The sequence below is a fragment of the Nylanderia fulva genome, unplaced genomic scaffold (assembly GCF_048542155.1).
Source record: "Nylanderia fulva isolate GAGA-0341 unplaced genomic scaffold, ASM4854215v1 Scaffold10, whole genome shotgun sequence".
Lineage (NCBI taxonomy): Eukaryota > Metazoa > Arthropoda > Insecta > Hymenoptera > Formicidae > Nylanderia > Nylanderia fulva.
The window spans coordinates 4,370,531-4,389,878 of record NW_028189193.1 but is presented as its reverse complement, the minus strand read 5'-3'; the positions used below and the strand labels follow the sequence as shown (position 1 = coordinate 4,389,878).

The 19,348-nt window shown below is 24.4% G+C and overlaps 1 protein-coding gene and 2 long non-coding RNA genes across 3 annotated transcripts; all 3 read left to right on the top strand.

Moving 5' to 3' along the window:
• The first annotated feature begins 4,917 nt into the window (after positions 1-4,917).
• Positions 4,918-5,440, top strand: LOC114931944 (uncharacterized). The gene is made up of 3 exons (XR_003819788.2): positions 4,918-4,975; positions 5,048-5,137; positions 5,370-5,440. It is a non-coding gene; the product is annotated as an uncharacterized LOC114931944 (long non-coding RNA).
• A 2,487-nt stretch (positions 5,441-7,927) lies between these two features.
• On the top strand, positions 7,928-8,594 carry LOC114931877 (uncharacterized). Its single transcript, XR_014924496.1, has 4 exons — positions 7,928-7,972; positions 8,102-8,170; positions 8,336-8,425; positions 8,510-8,594. It is a non-coding gene; the product is annotated as an uncharacterized LOC114931877 (long non-coding RNA).
• Positions 8,595-16,832: 8,238 nt separating this feature from the next.
• Positions 16,833-19,188, top strand: LOC114932017 (uncharacterized). The gene is made up of 7 exons (XM_029304192.2): positions 16,833-17,280; positions 17,624-17,895; positions 18,076-18,225; positions 18,307-18,559; positions 18,732-18,800; positions 18,955-19,044; positions 19,129-19,188. The coding sequence occupies exons 1-7, from the start codon at positions 17,017-17,019 to the stop codon at positions 19,186-19,188; spliced, it is 1,158 nt and encodes a 385-aa protein (XP_029160025.2). The 5' UTR covers positions 16,833-17,016.
• The last annotated feature ends 160 nt before the right edge of the window (positions 19,189-19,348 follow it).

Here is a 19,348-nt window from a genome sequence, read left to right as displayed (position 1 = left end):
CAAAATTTTGTAACCTCTTACTAATATACAATATTAAAATTCAGTGGAATAAAAAATATATTTAATGTGCCATGGAATCTTAAAAAAGTTAATTTTATAAAGATATTACGTAACTATGATAAAAATTTGAAACTTGTAAACCAAGAATGTTAAATATATTATTCATTAAACACATTTTGCAGGCATGTTCATCGCGAATTGTGCTCGATATCTCATAAATTAAGTGTGATATTTGGATTGCAAATGGTAATGCAAGTTATAGTATTTCGAATATTAACAGTTCAGCTTGTTTATGAATATTATGAAACAATCACGACGGTAAGTGTCAAAACTACGTATCAATTAGCGATAAATACTTCTGATAATTACATATGGATTACATTTAATGTCATCAAAATGATTGCCTTTAATTATATCTGCGAGGAACTTAACACTAAGGTACACAAATTTACACAAAATACTATACAATCAAATAATTATAATAAAATAATAATCAAATGTAAAGAAATTACATATACATATATTTATGTTAAAAAATGTGCTCTTTTTTTAGTCATTTACTTTAAAATACAATTACTCAAAATTTTTCCAAATTTTAAATTATTCGAAAATTATAATAATTTTCCTATAGCTTATTTTAATCCATGTATGTATATATACATTATATAAATAAAAGAATTATATTATAACATTAGGCAAATAGAACCGAGTTATTTCTGAATAGATTAACAAATCTTCTCTTTGACATCGAAACACAAGAAAATGTAAGCAATATACAGTAATTTAAATATATGTACGTTTACGCAAAATTTAGCATTTTAATTAATTATTTACAGATCATGCAATTTCTATTGCAAATATTACAGAGGCCATTAAAAATCTCAGGACTTGGATTTTTCTATTTCGGTCATAAATTCACCCTTGAGGTGTGTAGTTATTTTCCAATAAATCACTTTAATTAACTTAATTTTAGATAAATTCATCAAAAATTAAATTTTAAGTTTAAAAAATATAAATTTATTTAAATAACTAAATATTTGTCATACAATAATATATTGTAAAAAAATGCAAATAATATATTTATATAAAACAATTTTTTCAGTGTATAAATTACATTGGGACAATCATAATATTTGCGCTTCAATCACAACCCTAAAAAGATACTATCTAATAAAAAGCAGAATGTTGTAAATATTATTTGAATTAATATGTACTTTTTATTGTTGTACTTCCGCAATCTTATACCAGTTATTTATAATAATTTCATTAGTGCTAATCAAAATGAATGCTATCACATATCTCGTTTGCTAAGCAATAAAATTTTAGGCACGCAATAATCTATGTCACACAATAATCTGAGCAAAACAAAATATAAGACTAAAATATAGTTACAGTAATATTCAATTTTATTTCATGTATTTAAAATAAAAATGCGTTATAATATATTAATCAACATATTATCAGAATATATTAATCAAATGTCATTCTCACAATATGTTACAGCAGATCAATTATTTTAACATTTATATATATATATATATATATTGTATATATATATATATATATATATATATATATATATATACAATAGTTACAAATTATAACAATCCATCAATGTTAATCATCGGCAAAAGATTTAGCACTGGCACCTGCAGAAACTTTCAATTAGTTTTAGCACCAATTATATGGATAATAATCATAATTATGCATGTAGTTGAGATTTCTCAAATTTTTTGCATATATATAATGCTACCTTATATACTTCATATTTTATTTACGTTTGCTGTGAATTAAACATTTCTATAACCTTTATCAAGTTTTTACAGTATTTCAGAAAAAAATATCAGCATATAATTATAATCAATGAGCATATTCGTTATTTTATAAATTTTTAGATAATATATAGTTACGTACAAACTTGCAAGTAATTAATATATATCAAATGTATTAATGTTGTAAATATATATTTGTTCTATATAAAAATGAACGACTCGTAATTCTTGTCAAATTGACCGCGTAGCATCCCTGTAAGTTAAGTTTTAATAATAGCTAATAAAAATATATTTTTATTATATTTTAATATTATAATATGGATATACAATTTTTTATCGAAAATGTATATATATCAATTGCCATGTCAAAGAAATATAATACATATGTGTATAAGATAATTTTTTTCCAGTGAGAAATACTGCATCTATTATAATAATGATATTATTAGCAAAGCCATAGAAGAAATACATTTAAAAATTATATAAATTTGACAAAAAACTAATAAAATTTACAAACGCAAAACTTTTTTTCCCGCTTTTTTCTACAATTCAAAGTAATTTAGCTGTTTCACTCTTAGAAAGACAACTTCATTTGCAGTTGATCGATTTCTTTTAATCTACATAAGTGCTAACGCGAGTTATTGCTAAGTTTTAAAAAATTGTTAGTTGTCTAAATATTTCGCATATATCAATTAATATAAAAATTTTATTATTTCATATTATCATGATCAACTAATTTTCCTTCATAACTGAGTTCCTAGTTACATTCCGCGAAGAAGTCGTCATGAAGAATGTTCAAGCGGCAATATCTCCCCTTTTAATTGTATTGTTTTTATGTGGATTCGGGGTGTTCGAATATCCTCAAAGTCGAGCAAAATTATATTTAAGCATCTTTTATATTCTGATAAAATGGTTGCTTCACATTTATTTTATCATTAAAGCAGAGTTAATTTACCAAACATTCAAAATTGAACTTCTTGTCGCTGGTGAAATAACTTCAATTATCGGAGTGTTGTACATGGTCCTTACTTTCTATTATAATAAGGTATGCTAATTTGATGTAATCATTAAAAAAAGATTTTTTTTATTTTGTCACGTACACTTGCAATATAAATTGATAAGAAAATCATGTAGTTGTATTATAAGCCTATTTTAAAAATGTCTCAAATTCAAGTCAAAGTTTAGTCACGCAGAACACGATATAAAATATTTTTCTTTAATACGTCATTCATTTTAAATTTGCAACAACACACAATGACAAATTATTGTTAAGTTTAATTAAAGAAAAATATTTTTTGCGTCATATCATGTTATGGGATTCACTTATAAAATAAATCAACAAAAATATTACAAATTTAAAAAATATAATTACAATCCGTTTTTTTGCAGCAAAGCTTTCAATAATAATTTTATATTTCTTTAAAATAAAATAAAAATATTATTATCTAACTGCAAGCTTTTAGAAGATATATTAATATTACACTAATATTTAAATATTTTTAATTGCTATTTCACATTTTTGATTATATATTTGTATATTACATATAAATATATATATATCATCTAAAATATTAATATAAATATCTTTGTCTTTATAATGTATTGGTTGTTTTAAAATATATAAATTTGTATTGTAATGTACCTATTTTTTTCAGAAATTTAAAGATTGTCTAAATAGATTAAATATTGTGAACGAGACATTAAAGAAGCTTGGAAAGCAGAATAATTATATAAAACTGCGCAAACAAATTATATGACTGATTATTAGATGGATTATTTTGAGCATTATCATGAATATAATCAGTTACTTATGGTTCTGTGTACGCATCTCAAAATCTCATACCGTAATGGCCATATGCTTGGCAATAATTTTTAACCTTCCGTATCAAATCATAATAATTTATGATTTACATTATATGATATTACTAAGGTTTGTACATATAACATTGCAATGTAATAAAAATTATTTTTAATAGAACACAAAATTATCAACTTAAAATTGAATTATCATTAATGAAACAGAATAAAAAGTTCATAAATTAATTATAAATAACATTTTGTTTTCTCATTCCATGCAGATATATAGGAAATCAATTTGAACATGTCAATCAACATATTCAAAAATTAACGGAGTTGAAGAAACAACAAGTAAGACATGCTTGGGCAACATCCACTTCGCCCTTTATGAAGCGTCAGATGGCCGGTACCGAAACCTCTAAGCACAACATATGGCTTTTAATGTAAGAATAATCAAAAGCTTCTAAAAATGCAGTAGCAGCTTTCAAATTGCCTACTGTAATAATAATAATTGTAGTAAAAGATTTATATATACATATATTTTAAATTTACATACTTGAAAAACGACATTAATTACTGATACTAATTTGAAGCGCGCGCGCGCCACACACACACACACACACACACACACACAACACATGTGTGTACATATAAAAAAATTATGTGAATATATATATATTTACGTAATTTTGCAAAATTTTGTTACAAATATAAAAATATTCCCTTACAAATATAAAATAATTCAGTAAAATAAAAAATATATGTAATGTGCCATGGAATCTTAAAAAATTAATTTTATAAAGAGAATATTACGTAACTATGATAAAAATTTGAAACTTGTAAGTCTATAATGTTAAATATATTATTCATTAAACACATTTTGCAGGCATGTTCATCGCGAATTGTGCTCGATATCGCATAAATTAAGTGCGATATTTGGATTGCAAATGATAATGCAAACTATTGTATTTCGAACTTATACAGTCCAGTCTATTTATGAATTTTATAAAACATTCACGACGGTAAGTGTCAAAGCTACGTATCTATTAGCAATAAATATTTCTGACATTTACCTATGGGCCACAATTAATGTCGTCAAAATGATTGCCTTTAATTATATCTGCGAGGAACTTAGCGCTAAGGTACACAAATTTACACAAAATACTATACAATCAAATAATTATAATAAAATAATAATCAAATGTGAAGAAATTACAACTCAAAATTTTTCCAAATTTTAAATTATTCGAAAAATATAATAATTCTCCTATAGCTTATTTTAATCCATGTATGTATATATACATTTTATAAATAAAAGAATTATATTGTAACATTAGGCAAATAGAACCGAGTTATTTCTGAATAGATTAACAAATCTTCTCTTTGACATCGAAACACAAGAAAATGTAAGCAATATACAGTAATTTAAATATATGTACGTTTACGCAAAATTTAGCATTTTAATTAACTATTTACAGATCATGCAATTTCTATTGCAAATATTACAGAGACCATTAAAAATCTCAGGACTTGGATTTTTCTATTACGGTAATAAATTCACCCTTGAGGTGTGTAGTTATTTTCCAATAAATCACTTTAATTAACTTAATTTTAGATATATTCATCAAAAATTAAATTTTAAGTTTAAAAAATATAAGTTTATTTAAATGATTAAATTAAACTCTTATATTAAATTAAACTCTAATTAAAACTCTTATAAATGATTAAATATTTGTCATACAACAATAATATATTGTAAAGAAATGCAAATAATATATTAAAAAAAAACAATTTTTTCAGTGTATAAATTACATTGGGACAATCATAATATTTGCGCTTCAATCACAACCCTACAGAGATACTATCAAGTAAAAAGCAGAATGTTGTAAATATTATTTGAATTAATATGTACTTTATTGTTGTACTTCCACAATCTTATACTAGTTATTTATAATAATTTCATTAGTGCTAATCAAAATGAATGCTATCACATATCTCGTTTGCTATGCAATAAAATTTTAGGCACGCAATAATCTATGTCACACAGTCTATGTCACACAATAATCTGAGTAAAACAAAATATAAGACTAAAATATAGTTACAGTAATATTCAATTTCATTTCATATATTTTATTTAAAATAAAAATGTGTTATAATATAATATATTAATCAACATATTAATCAGAATTTATTAATCAAAAGTCATTCTCGCAATATGTTACAGCAGATCAATTATTTTAATGTTCATATATATATATATATATATATATATATAATAGTTACAAATTATAACAATCCATCAATGTTAATCATCGGCAAAAATTTAGCACTGGCATTTGCAAAAAGCTTTTAATTAGTTTTAACATCAGTTATGTGAATAATAATCATAATTATGCATGAACGATTACGGTTTATTGAATTTATGGCACGTACATAATGCTGTCTTATATACTTTATTATTTTATCATTTACGTTTGCTTTGAACGAATCATTTTTATAGCCTATATAACAATTGTTATTGCAGTCTTTAAGGAGAAAATATCAGCATATAATTATAATCAATGTGCATATTTGTTATTTTATTAATTTTTAGATAATAGTTATGTACAAATTTCGAGTAAAATAATTAAAAAATATCATTTGTATTAATGTTGTAAATATATGCTTGTTCTATATATAAATAAGACCTGTTCATCTTGTTAAACCGACCGTGTAGCTACCGTGTAAGTAAATCGATTATTTTTTATCATAAGTACATCTTAATAAAATTACAAAGATCTAGTGTTACCAAGTGGAGCAACTAATGCAAACATCAGTTCACATTTAAACCGGTATGTACAATGATTAAGAATATTCAAGCAGTTTTAAAACCGTTTCTGATAATTAGTTACGTGTGCGGTTTAAGGATTATCGAATTCCAAACTGTTCCAAAATTGTGGTTCAACCTGCTATATATATTATTTTTCTGGTTAACTTATTTCCTTCTTTTGATATATACAGTCCTTCCTCATATTCTACATTTCTTTCCTATAAGTTACCACATTTGGTTTTGTTTTAATGTATTTATAACGTTAATAACAATTATATATGGAGTGTATTACAATAAGGTAAGACAAATGTGTTAGCTTATAATTCATTAATAATAAATAATATTTTTAATCGTATATTTAATTATGACTAAAATAATAATGGTTCAAATAATTTAATTTATGTGCTAAAGTAAGCTAACTAGACATAACATATGTATAATCTTCATTTAACGAAATAAAATGCTATGAAAGAAGTGAAATGTTTTATGTCTTCGTATAGTATATATTATTAAAAAATTCTTTTCTGATAAATATAATATATCTGATACATCTATTCAAAAAATATATATAGAATATTTAAAAAAGTAATATAGCTTTTCAAAAATTATGATAATAAGATTATTAGAATTAACAAGTTTCTGATAAAAAATTATTGATTTATAAATGTAAGTTTTCGTATAATTTTTAGTTATTTATCTATTGTGTATTTTCTTGAAACAGAAATTCAGAAGATGTATAAAAAGAATAAATATTGTTGACAATACTTTAGAACAACTTGGAGTGACGGCAAATTATCAAAACATACGCAAGAAAATAATATGGCTCATGTTCGGATGGTATATAATAATAATGACAATAAACTATTTGAAGGCTCTATATCTAAAACATCAATGTTATATTAATATCGCAATGGCTATCTATATTTCTAGCCTACAAAATTTTTGTATTTACATTAATTTTCTTGATGATATAATTTTCATTAGTATTCTTGGGTTTGTATTGTCTTATATCTATCATAATTATTCTAACAAAGTTATGTGAATAAAATAAAATTCTAATAATATCTAATAATAATATTATCTTTATTTGCTTTATTTATGTTCAGATACATAGGTCTAAAATTTGATCAAATCAATGAAAGTCTTCAAAATATAGTGAAAAATAATCAACATGAAATACAAGTCGAAAAGAATCACGTATTACAGTCGCGTCAATGCAGACTTTTTGGAACTTTAAGCAACAAATACATAATATGGATTGTAATGTATGACACAAATTTAATATAAATTGCAAGGATTTTTTTATATATAACAATAAATTTTAATATCACATTTACGCAGACATCTTCATATGGAGTTATGTAAACTATCACGTGAAGTAAATGCAATGTTTGGGCTACAAATGACTGTAAAAATGGGATTATATTTCGCATTTATAGCGTTAAATTTTAATGCAATATTCAACGCAATATTAAGCATAAAAAATTACGTCCAAATAGAGTGGCAACTTCTTGTGATACTCTTTATATACATTATTATGTCGATTATAAAAGTATTCCTCATTAATTATACATGTGAAAGAGTCAGTGTCAAGGTATCGATTCGTTTAAACATTGCAATTTAAAATGTTTTCTCTTTAATGATTAATTATTTTTAAGTAATATTAAAATTAAGTTACCGAATCAAAATAAAGTTAACAGTATTTTTTACATTTTAACATTAGGCAAATGCAACAGGAAATGTTATAAATAATGTATCATATTCTATTTCTGATGTCGAAATTCGTGAAAATGTAAGTCCTAATATGAATTTGAGTTTTATTATTATAATTTGCATTGACTTAAGCTTTTAAAGATCTAAATTAAAACTGAAGCTGAGAGAGAGAGAGAGAGAGAGAGAGAGAGAGAGAGAATACCATGAGTTATGTATAAATAATATGACTATTCTATTTATACAGATTTTACAACTTATGTTACAATTGACTCAATCGCCGCTCAGATTATATGGACTTGGACTGTTCCAGTTTAGTTACAAATTCCTTCAAGGGGTACGTAGTATATAACAATGATTATTTATTTCAAATTGTAGATGTCACTAGATATATTTAACAAATGTAATTGCTTTTTTTTAGTTCTTCTCCTCTATTGCCACTGTTTTAGTGGTAATACTACAAGCGCAAACAAATAAGTAGATACTTTATAAAAATACAGCTAATATAAAATAAACACACTACATATATTGAATGTGTATGTACGTACATATTGATAAATACGTAACTGTAATTTTTTTATATCAATTAAATAAATTTCGTATGTATTATGGTGATACATATACTAATATTATATAATTTTAACTAATGCTAATTAAAATTTAGTGTTATTACTGGAAATTTTATTATATTTAATACGTAATTAACAATAACTGTACAAATGTCAAAATAAGGCAACAATTATTTCAAAGAAGAAACACTATCGATTATTGCGTCATTAATGTATGCATGGATATAAATAAAAACATTCGTGATCAGACTTTTTTGATGAATCGCGATATGGATATTAAGGTCGATAAATGTTAATTATGCATAAGTACAGGAATTATAAATGTACATTGTATTTCGTATTCAATAGGATAATATATAGTTTTCAATCATGATATTCGTTTTGATCATAATACGTTTGGATTTTCGTCACTCGTGATAACTTATTTTTCGACTTTACTTTTAAAAAAGATACAAAAAAAATATTTTAAAAAATAATATATCTTTATATAAATAATAATAATTATCTTATTTAAATTCTAATAATTCTAATAAGACATGGGATTTTGTACATGCGAAAGTTTCCCCGTTAGCGCTTTTAATCTTTCTTCCTATTCTACCCATTCATATATCGTTCATTCGAATTTAAAGAATTTCTTTTATATAGATCGTAAGTCATTTTTAGTTTACACGTGACAAATCGTATAGAAATCAATGAATGAACACATATTCAAAAAATTTCTTACTGTCGATACTTCGAAAGAGAAAGAAGGAAAGATCTTTCTTCTTATTCTACCCATTCATATATCGTTCATTCAATACGATTTGTCACGTGTACGATAAAAATAGCTTACGATTTCTAAAAAATAAATTCCTCGAATTCTTTAAATACCGTAAAGCTATTTTTAGCTTTCAGGAATTTAAAGAATTTCTTTATATAAGCCGAAAGAGCTAATTTTTGGCTTACGGAATTTGAAGAATTTTTATTTAGAAATTGTAAAAGCTATTTTTTTATCGTAAAGATCACAAATCGTATAAAATCAATAAACGAAAACAGATACTTAAAAGATCCTAAAGTACCGACGGTAATTCGAGAGAGAAAGGGAGTCGCGTCGTGCGGACTTATATACCCATACTGGAGGTATTTCACATGCGAGAAAGTTTCCCGATAGCGCTTTGCGCTCCCTCTGGCTATATAAGTCCGCACTACGCGCGGTTGAGATGTCATGCTTTCGGTAGAGTTCTTTCTTCTGGATTATTTTCGTCCATAAATTTTTTTTTTTTTTTTTTTATATATTATTTATTGACTACTGATACGATGTACTAGGTGTGCGCTAAAAATAGATTGCGGAATTTAAAGAATTTCTTTTTATAGATTGTAAGCTATTTTAGCGAACACGTGAGAAATCGCATAGCAGTAGAATGAATGATGAATGGAAACAATTGATTCAATGAGTTTTTTTAGAAGGGTGATAAAGTTATATTCGATCGTTATTAAATAGTCTTATTGTACCAGAATTAAAATTTATTACATGTATCTCGAAAAGAAATTTCCTTCGAAACATAAAATACATTAGACTACACAAAATTATTAATAAGCACTTTTTGCAATACATTAAATAAAATTTATTCATAAAAGAATCCCATAAAGAATTCCATAAAGAATATAAAATGTTATTTTAACATGCACATATACGTATCTATTATTGAAGAACCAGGAGTACGTTATTTAGAGAATAAAATCGAAATTCTAAATATTTATTTATATTCAAAATGTATCCGTACCCTGTTTCAAAAATTTAAAGACTAAAATTACTTGTTATTGTGGACAATTACATTAAAGAAAATTAAAAAAACAAATATTCGATTCTCTCCCTCTCTATCTATATATATTTATATGTATGCATTTATACAATACATATAAATATACACAATACTTTCTGCAACGTTGTACTTTTCTGCAATTGTTCTTGAACATTTATTAATAAATATGTGTACACACATATTTTTTAATAAATGTCATTAAATTTAATTATTAAATCAATATTTTAATAACCATAAGTACTTTAATTGAAATTACAAAGGTCTACTACTGTTAGTATACAGTTCTACTAGCACAATCATCAGTTCAAAATCGAAACGGTGTATACAATGATTAAAAATATTCAGGATGTTATAGCACCGCTTCTGATAATTAGCTATGTGTGCGGTTTAAGGGTTATCGTTTTTTGGCAAGACCGTTCAAAATTATTATTCAGTCTGTTGTATATATTATTATTTTGGTCAGTTTTTTTCTTCCTTATGATTACTATAATAATTCCTAATGTGGTAATTTCATATTTCAATGATTATTACGTATGTCTTTTGTTGAACTATGTTATAACATTAATAACAATTGTGTATGGAGTGTATTACAATAAGGTAAGACGAATGATAACATGTGATTTATTAATAATAATTTATATAATAATGATTAATAATAATTAATAATTTTGATCGTATATAAAGCTAACTAGATATAACTTATAATTTTTATTTTGCGAAATAAATGCTGTCAAAAAATGTGAGATGTTTTGTGTTTCCACACTGTATATATTATTAAAAATTTTGTGTTGTTACATATATATATGATAAAATTATTTTTTTAAAATATATAAAGAATATTTAAAAAATGAGTAATATATCTTTTTAAAAATATGATAATTAAATTACTTAAATTGATAAAGTTATATCTAAAAAGATGTACACACACAATAAAATTGTTTAATTAAATAAAACTGTAAATTATTAAGCTTTTACATAACTTTTAATTATTTATCTATTGTATATCTTCTTTTAATAGAAATTTAGAAAATGTATAAAAAGAATCGCCATTGTCGATGATACTTTAGAACAACTTGGTATAACGACAAATTATAAAAAGTTACGAAAGAGAATAATACGGTTCATCTTAGTATGGTTTATGGCAATCATAACAATGGATTGTTTAAAGTCTATACATATGCGACATCAATATACTAATAATAGCGCAATGGATATTTTTTTTCACAGCTTAATAAATTATAGTACTTACTTTAATTTTATTGAAGACCTGCTTGTCCTTAGTATTCTTAGGTTTGTACATTTTATATGTATCTTAATTACTCTAATAATAAGCTATATGCATAAATTACATAAATATATTACCACCCTAAATTAACAATATATATATAATACACATAATATTATTATTATAATATTATATTTATTAGATTTATTTATGTTTAGATACGTAGGTCTAAAGTTGGATCAAATTAATGAAAATCTTCAAAACCTAGTAAAAAATAATCAACATGAAACACAAAGAAGGAATCACGTGTTAGAGTCACGTCAATGCAGACTTTTCGGAACTTTAAGCAACAAATACATAATATGGATTGTAATGTATGACGCGAATTTAATATAAATTGCAAAGATTTTTTAAACAATGAATCTTAATAACGCATTTACGCAGACATCTTCATTTGGAGTTATGTCAAATATCTCGTGAAATGAACTCAATGTTTGGGCTACAGATGACTTTAAAAATGGGATTATATTTCGGTTTTATAGCATCAGGTCTTCGTGAAATATTCAACACGATATTTATCAAAAATTACGTGCTAATAAAAGGAGAATATTTTGTGTTACTCTTTCTATTTATTATTATACACATTTTTAAACTATTCCTCATAAATTATATGTGTGAAAGAATCAGCATCAAGGTATTGATTCACTCAAACATTAAAATATTCTTTATAAGATTTAACTTTAACGCGTAATTATAATTGCACTAAATATGTAATTAAAATATAATTGATTATACTAAATAATTATAATATACTAAGCAATTATATCAAAATTAAATTTTATCAATTCAAAAATAAATTCAACAGTATTTTGTACATTTTAACATTAGGCAAACACAACAGGAAATATTATAAATAACGTATCATATTCTGTTTCTGATGTCGAAACTCGTGAAAATGTAAGTTTTAATATTAATTTGTTCAGACAGTTTTATAATCAAAATTTACATTGACTTATATTATTATGAAGATTTTAATTTGAAGCAAATCTGAAAACTATGAGTTGTGTGCATAACAGAACTGTGTTTCTTTTCTCTTTATATAGATTTTGCAATTTATATTACAATCGACTCAATCGCCGCTCAGATTCTATGGACTTGGACTGTTTCAATTTGGTTTCAAATTCCTTCAAGGAGTATGTAGTAATTATTATATAATATTATTACTTATTGCAAATAGTTTACTATATATGTATATTTAAAAAATGTAATTGTTTTTTCAGTTCTTCACGTCTATTGCCACTGTTTTAGTTATACTAATACAAGCGCAAATAAATAAGCAGGTACTTGAATGAAAACAGTTATAATATATAATATAGCTATAATATAATAAGCACACTATATATATAAATAAATGTTTAATATTTAGTCTAAAAAATCTCAAACATATTATAACATTTTCTCACATACGTATATTTTTGGTAATTATGTAATTAGCTGTATTATATAATCATAATTTATTGGAAATATATTGCATATGAATCACTTTACATTATTTTTATGATAATTTCGTATCTTGTTTCTATTATCTCAAACTATTTTCGAACAATTATAATCGTTTCTTGTATAAAAGTAATTTTACTTAAAACTTGTATCACTCAATTTCTATCATTATGTTGAATAACGATATAATGCAGTTACATTATATTTTACTTCTTTAATACATTTTTATTATTGTAAATTAAAATTAATTAAATTATTATTTGAAATTATTTATTACTTTTTAACATACAGCCATACAAATATGAAAATAACGCGATAAGTATTTAAAGGAACATAATCGATAATTTTATTATAAATGTATTTGCTTAGAAAATAAACATACGTTTTCATCGTCAGACTTTTTGCGATGCTTGCGCGTTATGGAGAATTCAACAGATCGATAATTGTAATATGTGAAAGTGCAGCAATTACGAATATATCGTCATGTACCGTATCTGATGAACACTAATAATAATAGTTTTCAATCGTGATGATACCCGCTATGGCTTAATACGTTTAAACATGGTTTAATACGTTTTATTTATTTATTTACTTATTTATTTATTTATTATTAATTTATGTTATCGTGATCATTCCACTATTTTTTATATAAGATACAAGAGTGTCTTTTATAAATCGTTTTTTCAACATTCATATTTTCCAAGATTAAATTATTCTATATATTATTATGAATTAAGTTTGGAATATATTATGATAAGGTAAGAAAATATTAATGCAATATGTAGTTGAAAATGAAAGAATAGAACTTGCCATAGTTAAATCGCTGAGGTTGACATGATTTTAATATATTAGATTATGCACAATTATTTATAAAAATAAGTAGCTCTCACAGTTATATTTAAAATAATGTATTTGTTAATTAAATTAATGATATGGCATTTTTTTTTTCTAGAATCGAATGTATAAACTTTAGTAAATCGATATTTTAATCTTAACAAGTACTTTAACTGAAATTACAAGTATCCACTACTGTTAATACGCGAATGCAACTAGTGCAATCATCAGTTCATAATCTAAACGATATGTGCAATGATTAAGAATATTCGAGCGGTTCTATCGCCGCTTTTGATATTAGTTATATGTGTGGTTTGAGAATTGTCGAATTTCCGACAGACATTCCAAGACTGTGGCTTAGTCTGCCGTATATATTATTTTTTTGGTCGACTTATTTCTTCCTTCTAATATATAAATTAGTTCCTTTTATTAGATTTAATTATACCTTGGTTTATTGCATTTGTCTTTTATTAAATATTTCTACGACATTAATAACAATTGTGTTTGGAGTGTATTATGATAAGGTAAGAGAAATTTTAACATGTAATTTATGAATAATAAATAATTTTAATCGTGCGTATTTCTGTAGCTGCAATATGTCAAGTAACTTGTTTTGTACCAAGCTGATTTGATGTAACTTATAATATTTATTTAGCAAAAAGAAATACTAAAAATGTAAAACGGTTTATGTCTTCGTACGAGTGTATTATTAAAAAAAAATTCTTATTTGCCACATATATATTTGCATATAGCAAAATTCTTTTTAATAAAATATAATGAATATGTAAAAAAGTTATATATTTTTTTAAATACGATAATTACATTATCTAAATTAACAATGTAAAATTGAATATATAATTATAAAAATTAAACTCCTAGATAATGTGTAATTAATTATACATTGTGTATCTTTTCTTGCCATAGAAATTTAGAAATTGTTTAAAAAGACTTACTATTGTTGACGATACTTTGAAACAATTAGGAACAACGGCAGATTATAAAAAGTTATATACAAAAACATTATGGCTCGTTTTGGGATGGTTCACAACAATCATATTAATGATGTATGGTGAAATACAATGGTTAAGATATCATTGTGATTCTAATGAATTAATAATCTTTTATGCTCCCTTTCTATTAAATTTTTGCACTTATATGAATCTGATTGATGACTTAATTGTTGCTAGTATTATTGGGTACGTGTATTTATCTTTCTTTATATATTCCAAAATATAAAAGAATGTATGCATAAATTAAAAATACTAATATTATTACACATACACAAATAAATTTAAATGTTATTTTACAAAATACTTTTTAAAATCACACTTTAATGCATCGATGTCATAAAATATCAATATGTGTGCATTCGTTATTTTTATTTATTTATTTACAGATACTTAGGATTGAAGTTTGACCAAATCAATGAAAATCTTCGAAAGATTGCGAAAGGTAATGAAAATGGAATATTACATAGTTGGAAAAATCATGCGTTACGATCGCGTCAACGCCAACTTTTACCAATTTCAAGCAGTAAATTTATAACATGGATCGTGATGTAAGAGTTCATAAAAATTTAACTAATTGCAACACAATTTGCTGCAGCATATCGTACATCTCTTAATATTTCGTTTTAGCAGACATCTTCATTTGGAGTTACGTAAAATATCTAACGAAATAAATTCAGTATTTGGAGTACAGTTGACTCTCAAAATGGGATTGTATTTTGGTTTTATAGCACTGTGTTTGTGTGAAATATTCAATGTACTATTTATCAGTACTTACATGAGTAATAGAACGGATTTTCTTGTTGTATGTCTATTTTGGCTTGTAATGTACGCCTTAAAACTCTTCTTAATTAATTTGACATTTGAAAGAGTCAGCGTTAAGGTAATTCTATACTTATATTCAAAATGTCCATATATTTAAGTAATTCCTTGATTTTTAAGTGTCATATTACAATAACATTGCTATATCAAATTTCAGCTATATTTTTCATTTTTGCGTTTTAGGCAAATGTAACAGGAAATATTATAAGTGAAATATCCTATTCAATTCGTGATGATGAGGTTCGTGAAAATGTAAGTTTTAATTTATGTTTACTAAAAGTTTTGTGATTAAAATAAATTTTTAAATTTAAGCTAAAACACATGGAATCATAAATATGTTGTATATAGCGCATTATATTAATATAGATATCGCAGTTTCTATTGCAAATGTCTCAAGCTCCACTCAGATTCTACGGGCTTAAATTTTTCCAATTTGGCTACAAATTTTTTCTAGGGGTATATTGCAACCATCTTATAAAAATCTATTTAAAATACTTTAAAATCGATAACAAATATTTTAAAAAATATCTTTCTTTTTACAGTTTATAACATCTGTTGCAACCGTTGTAGTTATATTGATACAGTCACACATACAGAAATAAATATTTTAACAAACATAATAAATGGCAAAATAATGAAGAATAGTGTACATTAAATGTAATTCTTCATCTTCTTTAAGATAAAGGTATGATTTTTACAATTATCTTTTAAATTAATATTTATATGACCTCGTGTATGAATTAAGATCATCTCCTTGTCGGAAAATTAAAAAATTAAAATATTAATATCTACTCTAAATTTACCTCAATTTTATTTCCTTAGTTTTTTCTTTTTTAAACAGTATAATAAATAAAAATAAGAATATAAAAGTCAAAGAAAAATATCTTTTTAGAAAAAAATAGCATATCTACCTATGATAATTTTATTGTTTACGTCGTTTTTATACTCTAATGAAAAATTGATTGACAGTAGGTAGTTGCGCATTCGATCTACGCAGATAGAAGGAAAGGAAGATGACCCACATTTCTTTTTCTTTCCGCAGCAAGAAATACAGCGCCATTACTAAGTCTATCCTTTATGTCTATGATCGTTTTTATCAAGTATAACTGCATGGTACAACCAGTTTAGTCAGAAAAAATACGTTATATAAAATCGAAACAGTGTGCGCAATGACTAAAAGTTTTCGATCAGTTTTATCACCGCTCCTGATAATAAGTTGTGTGTGCGGTTTAAAAATTTTCGAGTTCCCAACAGATCATCCAAAACTATGGTTCAGTTTACTATACATACTGCTATTGTGGTCGATTCACTTCCTGCTCTTGATATATGTAATTCCTTATATGTCGTATTATATCACCATATACGTGGTTTTCTTTTGGATTAACATTTTTATAACATTAACTTTAGTTGTCTTTTTAGTGTATTATGATAAGGTACGTAATCGTTCATTAACAGATCAACTTAAATTATTTTCATATATAGCTAGATTATTCAAGATAAATAATTATAAATTTCTTATTAAGTTAAAATTTTCTGTGTCTTATAATATTTATATTTTAATAAATAAAAATGTCATAAAGCTATATAAAACGCTTCGCATCTTGATACAACGTAAATTATTTAGTAGTTTTTCTTCTTTCGTATCTAGTAAAATTATTCCCTAAGAATGTAACAAACATAAGAAAATAATGTTTATTTTTCGAAAAGATCGAATGAAATGTAATATATTCAATCTCTAAAATAATTCCATTTGTCTGTTTCATTTTTTGACGACAGAAATTTAGAAAATGTATAAAAAGAATTGCGATTGTCGACAATACTTTGAAACAACTCGGAACAACAACAAATTATCAAAAACTACACACAAAAATAATATGGCTCATCTTAGGCTGGTTTGTGATAATCATAATAATGAACTATAATGAAGCTCTATGTTTGAGATATCAATATAATCTTAGTATTGTAATAGTTACTTCTGTCCCATGCGTAATAAATTATTGCGCTCATATTAATTTTATTGACGACTTGATTATCATTAACATTCTTGGGTTTGTATATTATTTTATGTATGTCATTATTATTCTAGCAAAGTAATGTGCATAAAAAAAATTATATTGTTATTCATAAAATTTAAGAATTTTTGAATAAGAAGACTGATACATATATAATAAATCTACTTGCATCTCTAATAATATTATTATATTTATCAAATATTTATTTATGTTCAGATACATAGGACTAAAGTTTGATCAAATTAATGAAAATCTTCAAAAGATAATGAGGAATAATGAACAAGTTGGAAAGAATCATGTATTACAGTCGTGTCAAAACAGATTTTTGAGAATTCCAAGCAACGAATACATAATATGGATTGTGATGTAAGACGTAATTATAATATAACATAAATTATAAATTTTTATTCGTTTTATTCAATAAATTCTAACATCATGTTTACGCAGACATCTTCATTTGGAACTATGTAGAATATCTCGCGAAATAAACTCAATGTTTGGACTACAGATGACTTTAAAAATGGGACTGTATTTCGGTTTCATAACAGTAGGTTTCTGTGAAGTATTCAACATGATATTTATCAAAAATTACGTGCAACATATAAGACTGGAATATTATGTCTTTGTCATTATATGGATCTTTATACACGTGTTGAAACTTTTCTTCATTAATTATATATGTGAAACAGTCAGTGCCAAGGTATTGATTTATTCCTACATTGCAATTTAAAATGTATTTTACAGAATTTATTTTTTATGATTGTTTGATTATTTAATATATTAATTAATAAAAAATGAGTAAAAATTAAAGTATCAGAAACATTGAACTATCAAAAACAAATTCAACAGTATTTTGTATATTTTAATATTAGGCAAATACAACAGGAAATGTTATAAATAATGCATCATATTCTATTTCTGATGTCGAAATTCGTGAAAATGTAAGTCTTAATAAAAATTTGCCGATAAGTTTTGAATTAAAAATTTTAATTAAAATTTTTATTTAATTTTTTATTAAATTTTTAATTAAATTTTTTAGAGAAAATGCAGAAAACAATAAATTGTGTATATAAAATAACTTTTCTGTTAATATAGATTTTACAATTTCTATTACAATTGACTCAAGCACCACTCAGATTCTATGGACTTGGACTATTTCAATTTGGTTTCAAATTCCTTCAAAGGGTACGTTGTAATTATGATATGATTATTTATTATGAGTAGTAGAAATTGACTGTAAATATTTAAAAAATGAAATTGCTTTTTTAGTTCTGCACATCTATTGCCACTGTTTTAGTTATACTAATACAGGCACATACAAATAAATAAGCGCTATAATAATAAAAATATAATGAATATTATGAGTATATATTACAACTCATATAGATAAATGTCTTATATAATATTGAGTATATAAAACATAATTTCTTTCATATAGGTATGTAATATATTTTAATTTTTATAATTAGCTGAAAATCTATATAATATT

Coding starts and splice junctions, on each gene's coding strand:
- LOC114932017 (XM_029304192.2), top strand. CDS start 17,017: ATGACTAAAAGTTTTCGATCAGTTTTATCACCGCTCCTGATAATAAGT. Junction 18,560..18,731: donor GTGAAACAGTCAGTGCCAAG/GTATTGATTTAT, acceptor TTTTAATATTAG/GCAAATACAACAGGAAATGT. Junction 18,801..18,954: donor ATGTCGAAATTCGTGAAAAT/GTAAGTCTTAAT, acceptor CTGTTAATATAG/ATTTTACAATTTCTATTACA.